This window comes from Barbus barbus (genome assembly GCF_936440315.1).
Source record: "Barbus barbus genome assembly, chromosome: 21".
NCBI classification, from domain to species: domain Eukaryota; kingdom Metazoa; phylum Chordata; class Actinopteri; order Cypriniformes; family Cyprinidae; genus Barbus; species Barbus barbus.
Window position 1 is genome coordinate 16,640,468 of NC_136749.1, and position 21,790 is coordinate 16,662,257.

At 37.2% G+C, this 21,790-nt stretch overlaps 1 protein-coding gene across 4 annotated transcripts in view; it reads right to left on the reverse strand.

The window, feature by feature from the left end:
• The window catches only part of LOC306887436 (rho guanine nucleotide exchange factor 1-like), a 43,737-nt gene that overhangs the window by 2,947 nt on the left and 19,000 nt on the right, over nt 1-21,790 (reverse strand). For 2 of the 4 annotated variants that reach the window (XM_079445144.1, XM_079445145.1), the window contains 29 exons: nt 20,368-20,481; nt 19,253-19,351; nt 17,725-17,767; nt 17,514-17,619; nt 17,167-17,307; nt 12,604-12,633; nt 11,077-11,194; nt 10,907-10,958; nt 10,572-10,604; nt 9,847-10,023; nt 8,846-8,987; nt 7,096-7,107; nt 6,202-6,357; nt 5,835-6,025; nt 5,574-5,720; nt 5,376-5,458; nt 4,077-4,202; nt 3,847-3,961; nt 3,149-3,249; nt 2,894-2,968; nt 2,722-2,797; nt 2,427-2,594; nt 2,261-2,348; nt 2,030-2,122; nt 1,843-1,901; nt 1,609-1,752; nt 1,387-1,506; nt 315-484; nt 89-189 (listed from right to left, as the gene is read on the reverse strand). In XM_079445144.1, coding sequence (XP_079301270.1) covers nt 115-189; nt 315-484; nt 1,387-1,506; nt 1,609-1,752; nt 1,843-1,901; nt 2,030-2,122; nt 2,261-2,348; nt 2,427-2,594; nt 2,722-2,797; nt 2,894-2,968; nt 3,149-3,249; nt 3,847-3,961; nt 4,077-4,202; nt 5,376-5,458; nt 5,574-5,720; nt 5,835-6,025; nt 6,202-6,357; nt 7,096-7,107; nt 8,846-8,987; nt 9,847-10,023; nt 10,572-10,604; nt 10,907-10,958; nt 11,077-11,194; nt 12,604-12,633; nt 17,167-17,307; nt 17,514-17,619; nt 17,725-17,767; nt 19,253-19,351; nt 20,368-20,481 — 3,054 coding nt within the window. In that variant the 3' untranslated portion in view covers nt 89-114. The remainder of the gene's footprint in view (nt 1-88; nt 190-314; nt 485-1,386; nt 1,507-1,608; nt 1,753-1,842; nt 1,902-2,029; nt 2,123-2,260; nt 2,349-2,426; nt 2,595-2,721; nt 2,798-2,893; nt 2,969-3,148; nt 3,250-3,846; nt 3,962-4,076; nt 4,203-5,375; nt 5,459-5,573; nt 5,721-5,834; nt 6,026-6,201; nt 6,358-7,095; nt 7,108-8,845; nt 8,988-9,846; nt 10,024-10,571; nt 10,605-10,906; nt 10,959-11,076; nt 11,195-12,603; nt 12,634-17,166; nt 17,308-17,513; nt 17,620-17,724; nt 17,768-19,252; nt 19,352-20,367; nt 20,482-21,790) is intronic. The other 2 variants (XM_079445146.1, XM_079445147.1) reach the window with 1 other exon arrangement.

Genomic DNA, 21,790 nt, shown 5'->3' on the forward strand with positions numbered 1-21,790 from the left:
AACCGAATTGCTGTACTTACAAAAAATGGTGCTACATAAAAATGAAACATATGAAAAACAGGGTTTTGTATTAAGTATGTGGTAGTACCTTGTAACAGCAGGTTGTGATGTTTCTCAGTTGTAATGGCCCCCCTGAAGTGAATATTTAGCAAGAGCTTCTTGCAACTTATAATGGTCCTCCTCGACAGCCTGGGAACAAACACAACACCAGAGATGCGTAATAGAAAAAAAAAATACTACATTTCCTCCTCTTCAAGATCTAAAGCTTGTTCTGAGCCTGTTCTCTTTCACAAATGCAATCGCGTTCTCCTCACCTGCAGTCTCTTCAGTTGCTCCCCAAGAGTCTGCAGTCTCCTCTGCACCTCCTCCAAGCGTTCCTGAGAAAGCACTAGAGGAGCGCTGATCCCTCTAGGATCTGCTTTATTCCCTTCATCTCCCCCACTCTCTTCTCCTTCAATTCTTCCTTCTGTGCTGGATTCCTCCACTAAGAAGGAAAAAAGGAATTGGAGATCTCAATATCAATTAGAAAAGACACCCCAAGGCAAAATATTCTAGGGTTGGCCGATGTCAACAAAATTGGCATCGGATGATGTCTATAGGGAAACATCGCGACGTGGGGGGGTGGGGCTGATGGTTAGCGGGTGTGCCTGCAGTGTGAATCCGTAGAAAGGCATGGAGAACAACTAGCAATTGCTAATGGTTGCCTGTTACATTACAGTACATAAAATTCCACCTCCCACATAAACAGAGTAAGGAGAGATGACAGGACAATGGCGAATGATTTGGAGATCCTGAGCACCACTTTAAAATGTATGATAAGTACTGCCTCTCCATTGTATAAACAGAGTATGTGCAAACGCGAATCTTGAAAGTGAAAGTGAAACTAAAAAGCGATTGTGCATTCAAAAGCAGTTCAATGCCAGGCATAATAGCGGCTCCCTCGTGCCCGCAATTTTATATAGGCTACAGTATAATTACCCTATGATAATATTGAAATATATTTTTTGTCCCATCTCGTATTTATTCCCTTTAGGGGTTCCGTCATTTTCTTTCCGAACACGGTATTGGGATGCGGCGGCTTGTGGGGGGTATGGGAGGGATCACGATGCCGGCTCAACATCGTGATGCCTATCAGCCATTAGCGATGGAAGATGGCATCGTCTATCAGCACAACACTACTGTCTTCCATCTTTTCTTTTACAATTTGAATAAATGACATGCTGAACATCAATTTGCATGATGTTCAGCATGCAAATTTTGAATAATTTGCATGCTGAACATATTCAGGAACTCCAGGTATTCAGCACAGCTGTACTTGCTGTACTATGATTAAGTGTGAGGTTGAACTTTGTCAGCTTAAAACCAGAAGCAATATGTGTGCAGTACCTGACGACTGACTTCCATCTGCCACCTGGGTTTCAGATGCCGACCCCCCATTTTCTCCAAGAGTCTGAGAGTCATCTGACAGACTAATACTCCCGACCAATAGCCTCTTCAAATACATGACTGCGAGAGGTATACAAGCAAAAAATAAATAAATAGAATAAGTACAGCATGAAATTGTAGGTGTTCACTGCTAAACCTGTATAAAATGACACTCATTCTGACCTTCATCCAAAGCACCAATAGCAGACTTCTCTGGAGGGGCATGGCTATGGCTAAGCAGATCAAAACCATTGGCCGCTAGGAAGTCTATGAGTGAAGAATCCGTTTCTCTACTCTTCTCATCAGTAAGACAGTCTTTAAATCGCCCTATGGTGAAATAAAACAGCCATATTATAATACTACGGTAAAATTACTTGGATAGACTTAATATCTGTTTCCAAGAGCCAAAAGTCTCACCACCACGACTTTTCAACGGGTCTCCTCCATTCTCAGTGGGGCTAAGAGGGGGAAGCGAACTGGAGAAAAGAAATGGAAAGAATTTTAATGACTGAAGTCAGCTTTGAGTTTGCTAGTTCAATGCCACCTTCAAAAGGATCCCCAATTTCTCTTATGGGGCCTTGCAATTTGCCAAAAACACACTCACGGGCTGTATGCAGGTCCACTGGTGCAGCTGGGCACTCTTTTCGGCACCCTCTTCTTCAACTCGTCAACCGTAGACTTAATCACCTCTGTCCAACTGGAGCATAAAACAGACTGTGAGTGTCAAATGACATGTTTTGGATTTCAATTTTAAAGCAGGATTTCATATGATCTGCCTGTCAGTCATTCCGATAAATGTTTCATTGAAATGGCTTTATATGGTTCATACACTCACTTTTTCTTCTCTCCGACAGACTGAGTCACTAGTTCATAGATCTGTGCGCCACTGTCCCAGGTGAAGATGACATAGAGGGCCTTTGGGTCTGATGGAAAGAACAAAAGTAACTATCAGATTGATGTTCTTCAGAATACAACATGCTAATTCACTGAAACTCACTCACCAGTGGCCACGTCTCTGAGAAAAACAGATTCTAGTTTGATAATTGGACTCAGCATCTGTTTGCCTTCCTGAACTGCGATGTTGCTTTTGCTCTGACACTTCAAAACCATCTTATCATCCTGCTTCTGAAGCAAGACCAGCAGGTCTGACAGCAAAACACAGTGCACATCTGCAAACACACGCAAAAATAGGGTGCGTAACAGGCCGTATTCTTGATTACGGAAGCACTGAAAGCTAAACACATTTGTCAATTTGCAAAAAAAATTTAAATTGGCCAACGTGTCGACGGGGCTTACCGATCGCTTTCTCCTTGGTAACCCTCCATGTCAGAGGTCCTTCAAATAGCATCGTTCTGGTGCTCAGATCAATGGTCTGATGAACAGAGAAAAGAGTGGATCACATCGGCCCCAGAGTGTCTGCATTAGTAACATTAGTAACTTACACAAGAACCATCAAGATGTTTCTCACCTTGTACTCACTGTAGAGGTCATTGCTCGGTTTCAGTCCCGAGGTGTCCAGCCGGCGCTGGTAGTCTTTCAAAATCTATATTTTGGAGAAAAAAAAAATTAAAAGTGGTGGTTGGGAAAATGCAGTTCAAACGATCCATATAGGGTGGGCGGTATGACCAAAATCTTATATCACAGTATAAAGATCACATATCCTTAGATCACATATCCTTACAGTAGACATGTTTATTTGAAGGAACTTCTACTGAATTCTCACCAGCAGGTTCTCCATTTGTTTGACTTCTTCATTGACATGGTTGAGGATCTTACGGCAGGATTCTGCTGCTTGAATAATGTTCTCTTTTTCTACTTCATCGTCTGTGAGAAAAGGACATTGGTTATTACACCAGTTTTTGTCTAATATATTGCAATTCTTCAGTTTGCTTATTTATTAATGCTTATTTATTCCTGTGATGGCAAAAAATTTCAGCAGGCTTTACTCTAGTGTTTAGTGTTACATGATTCATCAGAAATCATACAAACATGCTGATTTGATGCTCAAATTATTTATATAGCTTTTTATTATCAATACTACGGCTTACTAGAATTGTGGAAACCGAGATACATTTTTTTTTTATTTTTTAGGATTGCTTGATGAATGGAGTTCAAAATAACAGCAAATCTTTTTTAACAATGTAAAGGTCTTTACTGTCCATTCTGATCAATCCAATCATGCTAAATGATTATAGTAGCGGAATAAAAGTATATAATAAAACATCTTACTGACTCCAAACTTTTGAACTCAAGTGTATTTTATTTCATTGAGAAAATCAATGTGTTAAACTGATCATTTTATATTTGTATATACATTTGTTATATACTTTTATACAATTTGCAATGGTTTAGCAAATATTTTGTACAATTTGCACAAAAGCTTTTATAGAAATAAAGTAGGATTAGATTTAAAACACTTACTTGTGTTCTTGGCAATGTTTTCCAGCAGAAGAGGATACTTGGTTAGTCTTTGCATCTCTATGGGAATGATATCCTTCAGCTGTAGCCTCCGACACTGTGGCTTACTCTCTGCTTCCTACAACGCAAACACAGAATATGACATTAAGACATTAAGATGCCAAGCCTCCAGAAATGTTTTTTACCTATCACAATATATTTATGTGAAAAAAGTGTTTTAAGTGTAAAGGTACCAGTATGAAAGCATTAAAACGGGGATCCTTCTTCTGTCTGCTCTTTATCTGCTCCAGAGCCCAGGACTGGTAGCTACAGAAGCGTGAGGTGAGCTTCTGAAACCATTCTCCTTCCGATCCACTGAACTACAAAGACAGAGACAGGTCTATTTGTGTAACAGCTAATATAAGTTCATGTTGTCAAGTTGAAGTGCTGAATGACGAAGTGTTGAGAAAGAACATGAAAAACTAGAATTAAAGGGGTCATATGATGTTGCTAAAAAGAACATTATTTTGTGTATTTGGTGTAATGCAATGTGTTTATGAGGTTTAAGGTTCAAAAAACACCTTATTTTCCACATACTGTACATTATTGTTGCTCCTTTATGCCCCGCCTTTCTGAAACGCGTCAATTTTTACAAAGCTCATCGTTCTGAGAAGCGAGGCGTGCTCTGATTGGCCAGCTATCCAGTGCGTTGTGATTGGCCGAATACCTCAAGCGTGAGACAGAAATGTTACGCCCCCTTACCGCATTGTGATGCCGTGTCCCGCCGCGACGAGACAAAAACAATAAAACCCATAAACGAGGCATTTGTTGCATCTAGTGGGGACGTAATTACTGAATATAATGACTTAGTGTTTTTTTCAACATTACCATGTCTGCATTTGTGATTAGAGAAACGACAAACAACAAGTGCTACTCTACCCTGCTCAAAACTCGCATTTGAATCGTCAGTGGCAAATTCTTTAAATAAGAAAACGTACTTACAGGCTGTGAGTCAGAAGTGTCAGACTGTCCTTACAAAGTTGGAATTGCCCCACTTTATAGAAACAACCTTTGTGCAAGCCAGCATTGTAGGCTACTCTTCCAGGTTCAGGAACTAGTCCTCCGTAAAATGCGCTGCAAAGTACACACACTATAATATTCGGGTTGAACTGTTCTGGAACGGTGTTGTAAATACAACTTAACAACTGATTTCTAGACATTTCCTCTTTTGGAAGCCCAAACAAAGTACTTTCGCAGCGTCTTCACGACATGGCGCCGGGTAACAGTTCCGCCTTCTTTCTTTGCGTATACATTTGGGTGTATTGCAAATCTTCCTACACTGAGACATGTGGGGGCGTGTTTGAATGAGCCGTTTTAGGCGGGCGTGGTCTAGTCTTAACTTTTATAAAGAATATCTCTTTGGTTTTGAGACTTTAGTCTTTGCAACTTCAGGGATCTCATCTATACACAAACCGCTTGTAACACTCCAAAAGAGAAAGTAAAATTTGAAATCGCATCATATGACCCCTTTTAGCACACTCTAAGCTACTTACCCTGTTGAGAAGTGGCATGCTTATTATTTTGACTATGTATTCATCCTCCTGCCGCTGTTTTTTCAGGTTCTCATAGAAAGCATCTAGAAAAGAATGGATTTAAGCTATATCAAGGCTGTTCATAATTTGAAGGGCTATCAAAATCTTTTAAAGACATGCAAATTTCAATGCATTCATATATTTGAAGTGGATACGTACAGTGCATCTCTATGATCTCATCGAGGCTGGGGAAGATTGTGGCCAGCTCAGTCATGCTCATAATCTCTTCCCTCTCCAGCGGACGAGAAAACACAGTCTGCAATACACTCAGCATACGAACATGAGCATGCTCTGTCGTAAACAGCTCTGACAGACACAGAGAGAAAAATATGTTCATCATTGCACCTTGCTTCATAGCAGATTCAACAAAATAAGGCACTGAACGTACAAATATTTTCTCAACATTCTTGCTTGTATTACCATTGATGACTTCTTGTCTTTTGATTTCCTTCTTGCTCAGTTTTTTCAGGTCCTCAGGAGAAGCAAGAACCCTCCAGTTGGGCGGGTCCTGCTCGAGCTCCAGGAGACGGGGCTCCATCTCCTCCTGCTGAGGGAAGGGGCCAAAAGTAGGACCTGTGACGAGGCCGTCAGGCAACGATCCACCTTCCGCACTAAGAAAATTGAAAAGGGAAAGGCGTGTTAGTCATTGCAAAAAAAAATTGTTAAGGTAGTGATAATTACAATCTCTGGATTCTATCAGTTAATGAGAAACCCTTGTACTGCTGTCTCCTGTGGACAGTGTGTATGGGTGTTTCTAAATGTGAGTGACGGTTAGTCTTTGCCTTACAAGACTGAATGGTGTGGGGAGGGTGAGAGGGGGTGAGAGGTAGAGGTTGACTGCAGATCCACATCGCTACGGGAGCGAGACTGCTTGGCCCGGGTAGAGCCACTACGGCGAGAGTGACGGCGCTCCACGCAAAGGCTCTCGCTGCGGCGCACATTCCTGAATACCCAAGAAAAGTGAGGGTGGGGGGGGTTGAGGTAAGGGAAAAGGTAGAGGAAAAAGAAGAACCAGAAAAGGAAAGAGAATGGAAAAAAAAGTGGAAGGGAAGGGAAAGGGAAAGGGAAATGAAGTAGTAGAAATATAGAAAGAACATTAAATGACAGTGAGGTTAGAGACCACAGACCAAAGGTAACATGAACAGATGATAGAAACAGAAAATTGAACAGTGATGAAGAAGAAACAGTAAATGAAATGTTCAAGACAAATGATGACAAAACCACTATGTAACATGTTATTAGCACTAGTTCACCAGGGAGATTCATTCAGCCCCATCAGTTCAAAGACCCTTTTGGGATCCACATTAACAAACATCTCCAGCTCTTTATAATGTGTCATTAAAGCATCTCGGTTCATTTGAACACCTCAATTATACTGATATAAAAAACTATTGGCTAAGTGGTTCCATTCGTGCAAAGCATCCCAAAAAGCAGATACTTCTGCCCTCAATCCCTAAAGCCCAAAAACCTGAGAAGAACCATACTTAGCCATGCAGTGAGTATGAGTGTCTATGTGAGTCTAAACATGAATCTAAAGCTTAAAAACCATGACATTCATTGTACAATATTTTCTACTGTATGAATAATAAAATGTAATTTAAACTGTGTTTAGTAAAAGAACGTGTGCATCAGTAGCAGTTGAGGCTGGCAGAAAATCCCAGAGACAATCACGCAGACCCACCTTGTCTTCTTTCTGTAAAAACATAGGGCGAACGAACAGTTACAGAAAAAACCAAGAACAAATCATTTATTAACAAACACCCAACCAAAACTTCCAACTATAAACCAACTAACCTCAACACTACTCTGAACAAAATCTCAAGGCCAACAACAAAGCGAGACAGAGTGTACAACAGACACCAGCAACAAACAATGTTTCCACATGAAGGACAGTTGCACGAGCAAAATAAAAATGCACAGCTAATCCATTAATGCTAGTTTTATGCCATATACTATAAACGGTAAGCAAAGGAGCTACATTGAGTTTTTAAAGGGTTAGCTCACCCAAAATGGAAAATTATGTCATTAATTACTCACCCTCATGTCGTTCCAAACCCGTAAGTCCTTCGTTCATCTTCAGAACACAAATTAAGATATTTTGAGGAAATGCGAGAGCTTTCTGACCCTGCATGTAAGGACATCGATAAAACAGGCCATGTGACTTCAGTGGCTCAACTTCAATTTTGTGAAGCTACGAGAATACTTTTTGTGTGCAAAGAAAATAACATAACTTATTCAACTATTTTTCTTCCCGAGAAAACATCTTCCGCTATTTTGGAGAGTATCATGACGCATGCACGCACTTTCCCCAGAACATAATCTACATAATCAGCGGTGCTTACATTCAGCATGTACGTGCTTTCTCCTGAACGTAAACAACGCTGTATGTTATTTGTATTTTCTTTGAGCACAAAAAGTATTCTCGTAGCTTCACAAAATTGAAGTTGAGCCACTGATGTCACATGGCCTGTTTTATCGATCCTTACAACGATCGTCTGGGTCTGGGAACATTCCAGTTGTGTTGCTGTCTATGCAGGATCAGAAAGCTCTCGGATTTCATCAAAATATCTAAATTTGTGTTCTGAAGATGAACGAAAGTTGTGCGGGTTTGGAACGATATGAGGGTGAGTAATTAATGCCAGAATTTTCATTTTTGGGTGAACCCATTAAGTTACGTTTATATTTGACAACCAAAGTTGCTGGTTCAGTTGCCACAAGTAACTTATCACCATTGTACCAAACTGCAGAACATCAGGTTGCTACAGCAAAATTTGTCATACGTGCACAGAAAGTCACTTTGGATGACAGTATCTGCTAAACATCTACCTACTAAATGAAGAAGCAAAAACATAACTTTTCAAAAAGTTGGGCAGTCATGATGTTTGCTCAAATTCAGACAGAACCTGCTTATTTTGATAGCGTTGTGCCTTGGCGCAACATTGCGGGACATAGCGCTGACTGGATGCGAAGAAAGACTGCGGTACGGATAAGCTGTATACTGAAAGCTAACAAAAATGACTGACACTGCAAAACATCAGGTGGGACAAGGAACAGACAAAGAAGTAAAAAACAAAAGGAGGCGGCAAAATGCAGAGAAAAAAATGAAAGTTGGAAGAAAGGGAGTTAGGGTAGGAGGGGTAAGGGAGGGAGGCGCGTATGCGCAGTAAGGGATTGTCCTGGTCTTTCTTTTCCTTAAGGAGGGTAGCATATATTGCAGGCAGCAGCAGGAGCAGCAGCACAGGAGGGACACAGCACACTCCCCGAGACAAAGCAGGCAGGGAGTTTTTCCACCCTCCCTTAGTTATGTCGTACAAAGTAAGACTGTAACTACTTCTGTACAACTTAAAAGTATGCTAAATGTTTGTTTAATGTTTTTCATTTTTCTTATGTGTTTTCACATCTGCTCCTCATTCCTTCTCCTCCTTTCTTACCTGCAACTGTCCTGACTGTCATCTGGAAGCATGTCAATGACAGAGAGAGGTTCACAGATGGAGAGACTCCCACCAGTACTGACAGGAGATGCATCTCCACCTTCTAAAACTGGTTTGGGGTCTGAGCGATTGTTGTTGACACCTACAGGAGGAAAGAGACAACATTTCTGTACATTAAACATTAGGGGGACATTTAATAATATCAAAGCCTACTTATAGTGTTATTTATTTGTAATTGTTGTGTTTCACAATGAATCTAGGTATCATGACATATTGGCACCATACCAGTTATCAGCCAAGATTACTAATTTTTAAAATATTATATTGCTATTAGATCATATTTGAGATTTAATTGTACAAGAGTTATTATTGTTAACTGAAAACCATTAAAACAATTTCATTTAAATAAACTACAAAATAAATAAATAATATACATAATATACACACACACACACACATATATGTACATATGCTATTTTAAAATAATAAAATATAAATATTCTAAAATAACACTACATTTGCACACACTCATTTTTAGATTACCTGCTAATCTATCACTCACTAAATGTTAATAATTAAAAACACTATCTACGTAATAATGAAGATAAATGTAATCTTTACCAAATCTCAAAATGAAAAAAAATTTTCAGACTGAACATTATAATAAATATAAATAATTAACTATTTTTATGTAATTATAAACAAATTTTTGTTCTCATGTAGCCATTAAAATTATTGATTTAAGTTAGTGTCTCATTTTTAATTATTTAGAAGAAAAGGGTACAAAATTAGGATATTAGCCATTTATTGTTATCGGCCATAACATTAAAATAATTATTGACTTGTCTGTATTTTAATATTGGTGCATCCCTGATTAAGTATGGTGGCAGTGCAGCTTTGTATGAATTATTTTCATTCAAATTTATATTTCCAGAAGACTCACATACACGATCCAATATGCTTAAATCTAAAACACACAAGATGCATTTTCTGACCCTCACCCATGTCACTCTGAGAGTCGGGACTAGGAGTCACACTGATGCTGATGGTCAACTCTTCACTGCTCTCCGAGCCATGCGTGCTAACTGACCCTGCCACACCAGGTTTCCGCCCTGAGGTGGCCCCACTATCGCTTATGGACACTCGATGAGGCTGGACAATTGGTTTGGCTGGCTTTACTAGACCAAGAGAAAGTAAGAGAACAGATGAGAGGAAGAATCAAAAGCAAAAGTGTCAAACGTGCAATCATATACATTTATCAAAGATTGACAGATTATTGTTGTGTGGTTCTAACAAGAAGACATGACAGATGGACAACTAGATGAAGGAGAAGGGGCAATCAGGAGTTTGATCCAACAGTGTTAGTCATTCATTGGGCAAGGGCATTTCAAAGGTCAATCAAGCCCATAAATCTGAAGTAAATGGGGACCCAAACACGAACAAACAACACACACAAAAATCTGAAATCTGTTTGTGAATACATCACCTGTGGTATATTAAGATTTCTAAGCAAGCATTAAAAAAACACTTTTTAAAAACATAATCAGAACCAAAGTCACCTCAACCAGAAAACCCAATCAGATTAGCTAAACAGATGGATAAGGAAACGAAAAACTACAGACAAACCCATGTGTTTGAAGTGGAACATGCAAACATGCATTAGATTTGATTAGCAAGGGAATGTACCATCCAAGACATAATCTACACAAAGAACAGACCATAATACCTTCAAAGTCCAATCTAGTTTGTTTACCATCATCTGCAAAAGGAAAACATAGCAACATAAACAAGATCCTTTAAATTCTACATCCATCTTTGATCTTGCAGGTATTTCAGTAAATATATGCAGAATGTTTCTCATACTGTAAGCTACAGAAGCGCCTGCTGGTTTCTGTATACACTGGTCTGAATGATCTTAGCAGGTGTCTGAGATGTTATGGGTAATTAGTGTAAATGGTTGAGTGCACAGTGAAATTATACAGGTTTGGTCGATGAGCGCGTGATGTAAGTAGGGCATGTGTTCTGAGGGAGAGGGATGAAGAGATTTTATTGAGTACGTACGGGTGAATGGAGTTTTTTTGTCTATTTTATTGGGTTTGTTGGTTCCCCATGGCTGTTCAACAGAAAAGGAAACAATACAATACTATTAGACAAGATAACACAAATTCAGTTGTAAAATGAAAATCAGAGGAATTATGTTGTATAATATACTATGCAGCATATCATCTAACCTTCAGCACGGAAGGGACAGAGGGCCGCCATCCTGACTTGGTCTTCTTGTTGTCAAGTGCTCTGGTCTTGACACCAAGGTGCTTCATATAAAAGGCAACTGCTCCAAAGATGCAGTTACTGAAGGAAGTAAAAAGAACAGAACAGGTTACAAGAATATTGAAATTTGAATACGAAAAAAAAAAAAAAAAAAAAAAAAACGCTTTATAGCTTAATGTGTCATAACTTCAACAACATAAGTTTGCAAAAAAAAACAACAACTACAAAAAGGGTTTCTGTGACACAATTTAGGGTGGTTCATGAAAGTTTGGTATTTTTAGTTTTCTAAAACTCAGATGTCCCCAAAATTTAATTGTGATATGCTTTATGAACACAAAGTGCTTAAAAATCACAATTGCATGCATTGTGTATATATTTATATATAAACACATTACTGCTTTTTTGAAATTAGTCTTTCATGCTCATTAAGGCTGCATTTATTTGATCAAAAATAGAGTAAAAATTGTACAATATTATCCCAATTTTACATATCACAAATTTACAAATTTAAACATTAAAACTGAATAATAAAAATGTAAATAATATAAAAATGTCAAATATAAGACATTACTCTAGTATTCAGTGTCACATGATCCTCCAGAAATCATTCTAATATGCTGATTCGGTGCTAAAGAACCGATTTGTTTTGCATTAGAAAATGTATTTACTGTCAATATTGATCAAATTAATGCATCTTTACAGACAAATTCATTTAATTGAAACTTACTAAACCCAAACTTTTAAATAGTAGAGTATATTTTTAGCTCTCAACGTTCACTATACAAAAAATTTGAATGTCACAGTTGCAGTGAGACTGCTTGTGAGGTATTTTCCACTGTGCAACTCAAATCGCGATCTGCGACTACTCCGTGCAATCCTCTAGCGTATTATCAAATTGTTCAAGTATCTCTGAGGGGATCTTCAATTGGCATCAAGCCATTTCCTTCACTTTAAAAGAACAACAAAATCTCTAATGAAGGAGGAGAAAGAGAGGAGGGAGAGGGAGGAGGACTGGAAAGGGGAGGGACAGAAGTCTGGAGGAGGAGACTGTGCACATGTGCATATCCATTGTCTCATGCACACATGGATTAAGTGACACAGCTGTGCATGACAAAATGAACAACTGCAACAGCTGCAAGTATCCACTAACAGTCTTTCTCAGGGACACGTTTTGCACCATCTAACTTCAGCCTGGAGTTTTTTTCATAATACATGCTTGTATTGTATTTCTTAGCAATCAAATCAAACCAACCAAACAATATAAACGGTTATGAATGACTGATAAATTCTAGAAATTTTACAACTACAGAAAAGTAATAAATACTTTTACAACTACATAAGTGACTGATTGATGACTTTATATAAACAAAAATTAAACACAAAACTACACACCAATCTATAATACAACAATGATCACAGAAAAAGACATGCAACTGACTTTTGCATTCTGCATCTGCAAAAAAGATAAGAGGATAAAGAAAAAGACTCACCTTTTGTCCTTGTCGGCAACAAGTGAGGGGCTGCAAAAAGCAAAACAGAAATAATTAAAGAGATATCAAAGGAAAAATGCAGAACAATGCTGGTCTAAAGGACTCACCGCTTAAAGTTAAGTAACATTTTTTCTTCCTCGTTCTCGACCAGTTTTTAACACTGTTTTAGGACGATGGAATCTAAAAATGTCTAGCTTTTCCTGACTCAAAATGACAGTAACTGTTATATTATTTGCAGAATTCAAACTAATGAACATATTCTGTCACTTGCAAATGAAATAAAGAAAACTTAAAAAAAAAAAAAAAAAAAAAAAAAAAAAAAAAAAGATCTACAAAAAATGGTAGTGCATCAAAAAATGCGCTCAGGCAAATTTTTTGAAGTACAAAATGCAATGAATCAGTCTCTTGCAAAACTAGATATCTGAGCTACACTGTCTCCTCAAACTGCAAAACTATGATGGCACTCTCCTAAGGCACTGAAGTTGTCCTACGGCGTTGTCCAGAAGCAAACGAAGCGCTCCGGCAGTGGAACTTGCTATTTAACTGTGTTTTTGCCTGATGCAACCGGCATGCAAGAACAAGGAAATCGGATACTTATGTTTTCCTATGATATTAAAAAAGGAGGAGTGTGATAAGGAATCCCCAGCATCTGGCCAATCAAACAACTTGATCCGCCTCTCAGATTAAGAGTGCAGCCAATGAGAGCATCTGTAAGTGAGGTCATTACTGTTGTACAGTGGGAGGAGAATGAATGAGGGGAGAAAAAAAAAAAACTGTGCGAGAGGAAGCGGATAGTGTTTGGGAAAACACAGGACTATTGTGTGAAAGCATATGAAGACTGAATAGCCATATTGAGACCACTAGACATAAAAAGGATCCATGTGAAGTCTCTTGAGGATGCATTATGTCTCTTATAATGTCACTGAATGTGAGAGACACAATGCCTTCCATGCATGTTTTTGTCCATGCAGCCAATATATCTCTTTATAATGTCATTTTAGTCTAGCATATATTAACTATACTGTCTCGCTGCAAACCAGCTTTCGTCCCTTGCTCTTTTCCTCTCTCTGCTGGCCTCAAACGTGACCCCTGCCTCATCCCCCTTTCCATCATTCTCAGACAGCCAGAGAGCAGAGACTTCCTGCCAGCGTGGCATTTCTGACTCCATCCTCTCTACCACGTCCTGTTTCTTTGTCACCATTTCTTTCTTCGGGATTAATAGGACAGGCTTCAAGTTGTAACATTGTGTGTTTTTAATAGAAAGAAAGGGTGTGCCTAGGCAGAGCATCCAAACCACCTTGGACTGCATGAATCACGACTGCTGAGCGCTAAAACAAATGGAATCTGAATCAAATGTTAAAGTATAGAGATTGCAAAATAAGTGCAATATAATGCATAAACAACACATCATTCTGTCTGGCTGCATACTGAGCTTCTGATTTCTAAACAAATGACTCTTATAAGTCAGTTCTTTTAATCAATCGCTTAAAAAGAATCAGTTTGATGAATCCTTACTTGGGCATTACTGAATCAACAACTGACTCACTATTCTCAGTCATGTCCGACACATTAACGGAAATTAAAATTACATTTAAAAATATATTAAAATAGAAAACACTTATTTCAAATTGCAGTAACATTTCACAATATTACTATTTTTACTCTATTTGTGATTTATTTGTGCTGTTTTCATATACGTAGATAGGAACTACACTTAGGTCTATCTGTACACATGGTGCACATGATAAAGCTTTCAACAAAGGAACATGTGTAGTTCTTTTACTATATAGTGGGCAGTGAGCACCAGTTTATCCACGCTGGCTTTCATTGTGTAAAAATACACAAAAAAAAGTTGTTTTTTTTAATGTTTTTAAGGGAGTCTCTTCTGCTCATCAAGGCTGCAATTATTCAATCAAAATACAGGAAAAAAAAGTAATATACTTTAAAATAGGATTTATTTCTGTGACGCAGCGCTGAATTTTCAGCATGATTACTTCCAGTCTTCATTGTCACATGGTCCTTCAGAAATCATTCTAATATGCTCATTTATTATGAGTGTTGAAACTGTTGTGCTGCTTCATGTTTTTTTTTGGAACATGTGATCATTTTTTCTTTGATGAATACAAAGTTAAAAAGTATGGAAGCCCGTTCCCGCCACCTTAAGAAAAAATATAATTCTGTACGTCATAATAATGACTTAGTATCTCATTATATTGAGAAACTTTCTCGTAATAATGACTTACTCCGCGCATGCGCAATGCATGAGTGGCGGCACGCTAGCGACATCTGCTGGTCAAAGCCATGCAGGAACACCGTCATTAAATAACGATTTCAGATAAATTATCTGCATGTAGTCTTGTTAATTTGTAGCACGTACCAGCAAATTAATCTGCCAGATAGTTACAGCTTCAAACATTCCAGACTAATATTTCAGTTAAGAAATACAGGCATTTTATGAAGAAATGAAAGCCATTATGCATATAAACTTATCTATTTAATTGATCTATTAGTTTTATTAGCTGTCCCTTTCAAGCATCACATGCTTCTTACAGTAAGCCATCTCATTTCAAAAGCACAAAGCATCATTGTTCGTTTCCACGGCAACCGCTTGGTCTTCAGCATCCCACACCGCTTCTTGCAGGACAAACGCTTAACGTGAAAAATGCTTAACGTGGCTTGAAGTACAAAGACAGATTGAACCAAATTCAGTACATAACTTAATGATCATGCATACTCTATATACAGGCATTCAGGTGGACCCAAAATTTGAATGCAATGCAAAACAGCAACTCTTATGCAGCATTTTCTATAACGGTTTTCTATAGGAAATCACTTAACATGCAACTTTGGGTGTTGTGTTCAAATTCTGGGTTCTTATGCTTGCCTGTATGCATGATCAATAATACTGTATCCTGAATTAGTCATTGTACTTTAAGCCACATTCAGCATTTTTCACGTTCACATGTCCTGCAAGAAGCAGTGTGGGATGCTGAAGACCAAGCGGTTGCCATGGTAACGAACAACTACGCTTTGTGCTAGCGAGATTGGGCTACTGTATAAACATTGTGGGCTTATGCATGTGATGCATGAAAGTGACAGCTAATTAAAAACTAACAAATCATCAAAATGACATCTATTCGTTAAGTTTATGTGTGTAATGGCTTTAATTTCTTCATGAAATGCGTGTGATTTTTGTTGGAATATATTCCTCTATATCTGAAGCCATGAACTTCATTGTATGTATGTATGTATGTATGTATACATATGTATACACACATATATTAGATTAGATTAGATTCAACTTTGTCACTGTGGCGAGTACAAGTACAGACCCAATGAAATGCAGTTAGCATCTAACCAGAAGTGCAAATAACAAAGTATACAAATAGATATAACTTTGTTATTTGCACTTCTGGTTAGATGCTATATCTGGTTACACATATAATAATAATGTATTGGTTATTATTAAATGCTTAGTTGTTGCTTATTACAATTGTTTTATACTGTTATAATGTGTGTGTGCATATATAATATATATATATATATATATATATATATATATGCACACACACATTATAACAGTATAAAACAATTGTAATAAGCAACAACTAAGCATTTAATAATAACCAATACATTATTATTGGCAGCTATTCAATACGGTACTGATATACAGTGCATCCCTACATAGTAAGAATAGGATTATAGCAGATAAATCTGATAAATTAGATTTATTATTGTTTTGTTTGTTATTTTTGTTTCATGGAAAGAGCAGCCTGGTGAATTCACTATACATCTACTAAATATCTGTGTGTCATGAAAGACAAAAATTATATTGGTTTTGAACCATGCCCATTTCAGGTAAGCAAACATTTAACTTTTGCCTTACGTTTTCAAAAGGTGACTGAGTTGCATCAGTTTAAGCAAAGAAAGGCCCAATCCACAACAAAAGAACAATTTTAGAGCCTAGAATGAAGCCTCATTGGATACGTCAGCTGATCCTCAGAGTTAATTGAACTGCATATAAAAGCACAACAGTGAGTGAAGTGAATTCTGATACCGCTATTATAGAATTCACTGCAAAGGGTCAAACAGCCCAGCAGCAAGAAGATCCTGTGCAGTATGACACATTCAATAGGCATCACTTAGCAGCCGGTGAGTGAATATCGACATAGACTCGGGGGTTCTGATCCGCTGTGAATGCAGATTTGACAATAGTTGTATTCTGTCTAAGCGAATCAAGAGGGACAACTGTTTGTGATTCTCTTCCCCACTGCATACATGCTGTTTGTCTCAGCAGGCCACCAAAAAAACCCACACAGCAGACAGTCTTGGATTATAGGTTAGGCACTGCGGAGGGCCGCAAAAGGCAAAGGTCTGGCTCTGTGTTTCAGACAAGACCAGAGCACCTGCTGGTTCTCTCTCTCAACCATGACAAGAGAGTCAAAGAGAAAACAGACACACTGAAATCTGACAGATGGGCTAATTCCATCAACTAGGGATGAATTAATACCAATTCTGGTAGTAATGTACACACATGAAATTTACTATAATAACAGTTCTTACTTGGCCTCTACCATCTTTTCCAGCAAGGATTCAGCTACTGCCTTCTCCTTCATCTCCATGGGGATGCGGTCGGTTGGACGATGGGATTCCACATCCTTTAGTTCACGCTCATTGGGAGTCATTCCCATCATCCTCTTCTGCCTAATGTGGGACACAAGTACAGGTAAGCAGGTATGGTAATCGAACACCAGGGACAGATAAGTACTTGTTACCAGGCATGACATTTAGCATTTCCAAAACTTTACAAAAATGTAATCTTACATATGTAAACATTATGTGCATTGTGAATGCAAAGTTCTCCAGGTTCACTTTATTTTGAAATACACTTGCAGGCATGTGACTCTCACCTGAAGTCATCCAGCTGCCGCAGTATTTCTGTATTCTGCAGGAACTGTATTTCATAAGCATAGCGTTTTTGTTGTTCTTCGCTAATCAATTCTGGACGCATGCGATCTGAAGGACCACAGTAAGAGAGATAAATTAATTTTATGTAACTACAGCAATAATACAATATTAACATTTAGTGCCGTGATCTGATTTAGACAGAAGCTTACTCACCCAGTTCAGAGGCCATGTTATTTGGCACAGGTACTTTGAGAATCTGGAAGAGAGAAGGAATGTGTTGGAAATCCTTCAATCCAAAACCTTGAGGATTTGTAATGCTGGTTTGACTAAAGCAGTACTTAATGTTAGAATGTTTATATAATGTGTGTGTGTGTGTGTGTATGTATATATGTACACACACACACACACACACACACAAATCATAGAATTAGCACACATATAGGAAGGAAAATTATCAATTACAATTAACTCCAGATTTTAATTATAAAAAATACAATTATATTAAGTGTGGAAGACAGTATAATATACAAGTTAAATATTTTATATTTAATATACATCCAGTGTTACATGTAATACATTACAGCACCACCAGGTGTCACAAAAATGTAAATAACCAGAGAACTACTTTCTTCCATTTAATTTTGCAGAGAGAGAGAGAGAGAAATATTCAAAAGAAAAAGAAAGACTTAACATAAAAATAAAACATGAAAAGGGGGAAAAAAGCACCCATTCATCATGGGAGGTCATTCCCATGACCCAAATCAGGAAGTCAGGGTCGGGCAAACACTCAGATGAGTGACTTGAGAGACAGAGAAAGAGAATCTGTCTAAAAGAGGAATAAAAAAAAAATGCAGAGACAAAAGTTACATTGAACAGAAGGGGCAGGCAGACAGACTGGAGGGAAACGACAAAAACTTTGAAAAATGAAATCAAGTCTAAACAGTGATGGATTGGGGGAGAAACAGACAAGAGGGTATATGGCCTGATGTATCATACAAAATTCCAATCATACATCCATATCTAATGACATCTAATGAATGTTAGATGTATTCAAAATATAGTCAGAAAGAACCATAAATCACCCATACCAAAAAGCAATGAAAAAGCCCAAAATAAAAATAGATTAAATCGCATTACTGTAAAGAAAAACAGCTTAACTTGACAGATGTCAGATTTCAGCCACTATAAAGTGAATTTCAAGCTTTTGAATCTGATGATACAAATGTAATTGTCTAAAACCATTTTCAACAGCCTTTTGTTAATTATTTTGTAATTATTATTCACAGTTTTCATGAACTCATTTTAATTTAGGTCACATGGAACATTTGTACTTTTAAAAACTTTAGTTTTTTTATTTATAAAAAATAATTAAAAAAAATTACCGTAAATGTCTTTACAAATCTCTGGCTTTTGCTACACTTGTCTGTTTAGATATTTCAAGTGTCATTTCATATTAATATGCCTCATAATTTCAGAAAACAATACGCAAAAACATTAGACAGCTTTCTTCACTTTGAAAGAAAACGTGCTTAAAGATAAAACTGACGGACAGCAGATCACCTGTGTGATAAATAAAATACAGCTTCAAAAAAATCCCCAGCATTCCTTTAGGGGGTCTAACAAAAACACAGACAATAAAACGAGGGGTGGACTGAAAAGTGTGACAGAACAAAGAGGCAGACTTGTAAAGTGATAAACAAACTTGACAGCCGAATGTCTAGAACTCTTCTTGTTCACATACCGCTCCTTTTTCCAGGAAAGTGTTGTAGAATTCCCCAAAGTGCTTCTTGGTGTCTTTGGCATTGAAGTTTTTGAAGAGGTCAGCATGAAGGTAGCATAGCTAAGACAAGGGGAAAAGAAAGTGAGAGAGCGAGAGTGAGGGAGGGAGATTAAAGAAAGACAAGCGCAACAAAACTGACAGATTTAGACACCACGAATCGAGGGACAGTAATACGTGCGGTGTTAAACTATATGTGGGCTTTGGTGACTGAATGGACAGGCAACTAAACATTTTGAAATTTCAGAAACTTTTTCAGAGCACATGCTGACCAGTGAGATGACAGGGACAAATTGACCAATCTAAAATTAATGAGCACAACATAGTACCTGTTGGATTTAAAAGCAAACATAACTTGTCAAACTCAATAATATATAGGTACATAAAAGGAAAACTGTATAGAGTAAGATGTCCACCTTCCTTTTTGTTTTGTTTTTTGTTTGTATAGGATATAAGTATCGCTTTTTATTTTAGTGTTTTCATTTATATGTTTATTATTGAAATGTTGTTATATGCTGTGTCAATTGTATTTCATTTCTTTATTTTCTTAAATATGTGGGTATATAGTATTTATAGAGTTGTAACTTTTAGTTTTAGTTACTTTTTCTTATTTGTAAGTCGCTTTGGACAAAAGCGTCTGCTAAATGACAAAAGTAAGTAAAGTAAGTTTGTTTTTGCCTTGACCACAGATATCACTAAATCAAATTTAATGAGAGGTTATGCTGTAAACAATTTACATTTTTTTATGAACATCAACAGCTGTGAGATTTATTCTATTTGAACAGTTTGGAGTTTAAATGAAGAAAGAGATGAAGGATTTGGGATTTGGGAGACAGTACCTGGGGTAGATCACATTGGCTGCATGCCAAATAAAGAAAGAAATACTCATGCATTAAATCACATGAGCAGGGCTTTATCTAAATACATGACACCCCCACCCCTCCCCAAACACACACACAACACAACATTCATAGCTGAACAACAGGTACTATAAGAAACACATGAGTCTCACATACTAAAGTAAACGCATGCATGCGCTCTGACAAAAATAAACAGGTACACATCATTTAAGTTCTTACCACAGGAGCAGTGCCAAACTGTAACATGACATGATGAATGAAGACCAGTAGGTGGGTGGGCCTGGACTTCAACAGCTCAATACTGTTAAAGTGGCTGCACTGATCATCCACCATCTGAGATAAAAAGTGATGAATAAAAATTAACAATAATAAAAAAAGGTTTTTTAAATGCTTCTGAAAAATGTCTCCTATACTCACAAAATCTACATTTATTTGATCAAAAACAGTAATTCTGTGAAATATCATAACTATGTAAAAAAAAAAAAAAAAACTCTTTATTCTACTTGAATGTATTTTAAAATCTAATTTATTCCTGTGATGGCAAAGCTGAATATTCATCAGCCATTACTTCAGTCTTCAGATTCTGATATGCTCATTTGATGCTCAAGCAACATTTTATTATCAATGCTGAACCGTTGTGCTGCTATATTTTTGAGATCAAGATATGAATAGAAATTCATTTGATGAATAGAAAGTTCAAAGAGCAGCATTCATTTAATTTCTATATATACACACACATATACACACACACACTTAAATAAATAAATAAATAAATATATATATATATATATATATATATATATATTTATTTATTTATTTATTTATTAACACTTCAAACTTGTTACCGTCAATTTTGAACAATTTAATGCACCCTTGCTGAAAAGTATTTTCTTCCAAAAAAAAAAAAGGTACAGTAGTGTAATATAAGTGGACATAACCAGGCTTGGTTTGTTTATATGATAATGTGAAGCTAAGGACCAGGTAATATAGTGTTATTATTTAATACATTTAGAAATTATTGCATTGCATTTACACTGCTTCTGTACTACATTATAAACTTTGTGTAAACACTTTTTTAAGAATTGCATTAAATGTACTTCTAATTAGTTATATCTAGGTGTGACCCTGAATAGTCGAGGATTCGATGCTTCAATAGGAGGAGCCTGATTCGACTACCAATTTCACGGTTGAATATTCACGGGGTGTTATGAACATGCCATTTTGGCAATATGGGGTGCTCAATGTCTGATTTCACATAGAACTACCGGTTTCCTCCCAATAAGTTAATATACAGCCTATTACGATAATGTTGTAAACAAGAATCTGAAAAGAAAGAAGCTCTTAATAAATATTTTTAATGTGCCAGAATAAATCTAAGTTTCACTTTCCATAATCCGTGACTGACAGAGGATCTTGGCGGCAAGGATTTAAATCTTTAACAAGACCGAGTGAAAAACTGGTAGGGTACAATTCAGCCAGTTTATATATCGTGTATATATTATTTATCTAGTAGGGCCTATAAGATGTGTTTGGTTGAGTTGTGCTGCAGTAAAGCGCTTCATTTGTAGTAGGCCTACTACAGTGATTATCTCTTCATCGCGCAGCGCGAGCAGGACAAACAACAATGCAGAATATTAATAAC